The sequence below is a fragment of the Apium graveolens genome, chromosome 5, assembly GCF_009905375.1.
Source record: "Apium graveolens cultivar Ventura chromosome 5, ASM990537v1, whole genome shotgun sequence".
NCBI lineage: Eukaryota > Viridiplantae > Streptophyta > Magnoliopsida > Apiales > Apiaceae > Apium > Apium graveolens.
Window position 1 is genome coordinate 218,178,903 of NC_133651.1, and position 3,123 is coordinate 218,182,025.

General features: G+C 28.6%; 1 protein-coding gene across 1 annotated transcript; it reads right to left on the reverse strand.

The window, feature by feature from the left end:
* Nucleotides 1–206: 206 nt before the first annotated feature.
* On the reverse strand, nucleotides 207–1,344 carry LOC141661748 (expansin-B15-like). The gene is made up of 4 exons (XM_074468741.1): nucleotides 1,135–1,344; nucleotides 923–1,035; nucleotides 631–821; nucleotides 207–558 (listed from the first exon to the last, which is right to left on the reverse strand). The coding sequence occupies exons 1-4, from the start codon at nucleotides 1,286–1,288 to the stop codon at nucleotides 237–239; spliced, it is 780 nt and encodes a 259-aa protein (XP_074324842.1). The 5' UTR covers nucleotides 1,289–1,344; the 3' UTR covers nucleotides 207–236.
* Between the last annotated feature and the right edge of the window lie 1,779 nt (nucleotides 1,345–3,123).

Here is a 3,123-nt window from a genome sequence, read left to right on the forward strand (position 1 = left end):
ATGTGTATGGATTTGTAAAATAAAAATCATAAATGTTAGATAATAAAACGGATGACGTATTGGTTAGAGTTAATTACTTAGAGACAAATATATATAAGATCTCTTTAAATATAATTGTACTACACATTTATATTGAATTTGAATTTGGTTAATTATTCATTAATAGTACAATAATATTGGGCCTCTAGGCCGTATATTGTTAATCATCACGAAACTAATTAATGTTTAACATAAATTTAAAAATTGACATTTGAGATATATTTTGCACCAGCGGCCCAGTTTGCTGGAACGGCGTTATCGGCCTCGATAGATTTTCCAGAAGAAGTAGTTATTCTGAAAGAAAGTGGTCCTTGGTCTGAAGAACTGGTATTAGCATACCATGTTAAACCCCATGATTGTTGCATTGAAATCCATTGGCCAGAGTTTGCAGGTTTTAGCTGCATAGATCCGATATCACCATCTCCATTTATGTATTCAATTGCGCTTGCAAAATAGTTTGGATTAATATGTTGGTCAATTTTAAAGGTAATTTTTGTCCCACCATAATTGCATGGCACTCTGAAGAAAAGAAAGTGTCAGGAAATGGACGAAACATGTAGTTATAAAAGTTCTTGTAGTTCTTAATTATACCTTCTAAATTGGATATCCACTTGTCCTAACTGGCGGAGATTATTTTCTTGTCCGGGTTTGGCCATTGCCCCAAAAGCATGGCCACTTAAGTCAAAATGATATGGTACATTGTTACAGGCTCCGGGACATTCATCTGTAATGGTGACTGTAATTGGTTGGCCTGAGCAAAATTGTGAAGCTGAGCATTGAACCTGTGGAGTTGATTTGTAATAATATTTAAATGATACCTTAAAATTGAGAATATATTTAAAACTTTAAAGATAAAACTGCTTTACTATTTAAATTGATATACCTGGTAACAGTGACCACAACCATGACCTGATAGGAAAATATTGGCATTTCCTGCAGATATCATGGCTGAGTATGGAGGTTGTCCAACATCTGTGTCAAATCCACAAGCGCCTCCTGTAAATGAACATATATATTAATTATAATTAAAATTTAAGCAAAAGTGATCACTATAAGTTTGTCTATGATATTAATTATGGTAAATTCATATCTTACCACTTCCAGGGCCCTCAGGGGGTCCATACCATGTAGCTAAAGCTGGTGAAAAACCACCACCCTGAGCTATGCTTTGCGAAAATTGCATAAGAATTACTAAAAACTTGATAATCTTAATGGATCTACAAAAGCGATTTTGAAGATTAAGAGCCATTTTTTCTTGTGTATACTAACTATATGTTACCCTGTGGATAACTATGTGAAACTAGTATTTGATATTGGATGTTGAACAATCATGCAAATGTGATTGGTATTTATAGAGTCAGTTATCTCTATGTATAATAAATTCTTACAGTTGACTTCTAAACATTAATATGTGATTAGTCCAAAATAGATTATCATCAGTTTGGTTACAGATATGTAATTAATTAGAGATTTTTATAATTAATCTTGTGTAGGTTATCATCAGTTTAGTTATGGATAAATAATTAATTAGTGATTCTTTTAATTGATCAAAAGTAGATCATCAAATTTGGTTGGGGATAAGTAATTAATTAGTGATTCTTTTTAATTTGAAAATAATTACCATTTATTGGTTTGCAATGAGCAATTTGAAAATGTAAATTTGGATAGACTCTAACTAATTGTGAACATTTTTTTGACAATATGTAATTACAAATATGCCTATAGTTGACACTCTCTACCAATATGCAATTACTAATATTAGTAGTATATTAGTATGAGTAATTGTAAATTTATAATTATAAAATGCCAGTACTTTTAACTTTAGGTTCATAAATAATCGTGAATTTTTCCATCTAAAAGAATTATCCCGATAAAAAAATAGATAGGGTATGTTTACATTTAGCTATATAAAATTTATATTTTATGCGTGTTTTAAAATATTTGACATTGACTTAAAATAATAATTAGAACTAGGGAATTTTAGGTTATATTTATAACCCAATGAGACACGAGGATTTATATAACTTACATATCAGTACAATATGAATGGCTAATTATGACCGATTTAATATAAAAATCTGTAGTAATTTCCCGAACTAGTGAATGATACTTTTTGTCAAAAATGCCGGTGTCGGAAATTCTTATTAGGTCATAAATTTTTATTTTATCACAATGATTAAGTGGACTTCTTTTTAAATAAACAATTAAAAAAGGGAAATGACGAATTTTGGAACGGACAATTCATCACAAAATTTTCATTAACGACTAAAAATGCATCACAAATTTTCCCAGAATTTATGACTTAATCAATCATAAAAATCATAAGACCGCAAAAGGTTATCGACAAATATTTGTTATCCCAACTTATAAGTCAAATTTATGACTTATAAACTGATAAGTTGAATGTTAGTAAAAAAAATTGACTTATAAGTAAAATTATCCAAACACTTTTATAACATATAAATATTCATCTACTTATCACTTAAAAGTTACTTATTTATTTTAAATTATAGGTTACTTATTTAAGATTTCAAAATTTAAGATTTCAAAAACGGGCACAATATTAAAATTTGTCACACAATTACAGTCGAAGTCCATTATAAGTTTAAAATTTTCAAAAGAATAATTAGAACTATTCTATACATGTGCTCATTACACTGATCTGTACTAATTTCTAATTCATTTGCATTCCCAGTCCAAGCGCTGGCTAAGCTCTATAGGCTAGGTATATTCCCTTGTAGTGTATGTTCGTCGTATGCGATAATACTATTTGCGAAGGATTATATTGTATTCAATTGATATTGTGGATGATATTTTTGTTTTAGAAATATAAGAATATATATATATATATAATTTAAATATTAGATAAAATAAAATCAATGAATATTCAATAACGATACTAAGATTGCTTTAAAATCGTAAATCTCAGAGATTTTAAGAATTATCATTAAAAAAGTCATAGATTGTTTTGAACCTTATAAAATGCTGGATTTAGTAGATTTTGCAGTGTTTCTTATAATTTTCAAAATCTGATCAAAAATATCACTTTTAAAAAACTTGTTAGAAAGTATAGTTAAAGCAGAA

What these genes read in the sequence shown, in the direction of transcription:
- LOC141661748 (XM_074468741.1), bottom strand. Translation starts at nt 1,288, where the DNA reads ATGGCTCTTAATCTTCAAAATCGCTTTTGTAGATCCATTAAGATTATC. An exon ending in CCCTGAGGGCCCTGGAAGTG is followed by an intron (nt 1,036 to 1,134) that starts GTAAGATATGAA and finishes GTTCATTTACAG; the next exon opens with GAGGCGCTTGTGGATTTGAC. An exon ending in GTTGTGGTCACTGTTACCAG is followed by an intron (nt 822 to 922) that starts GTATATCAATTT and finishes TCAACTCCACAG; the next exon opens with GTTCAATGCTCAGCTTCACA.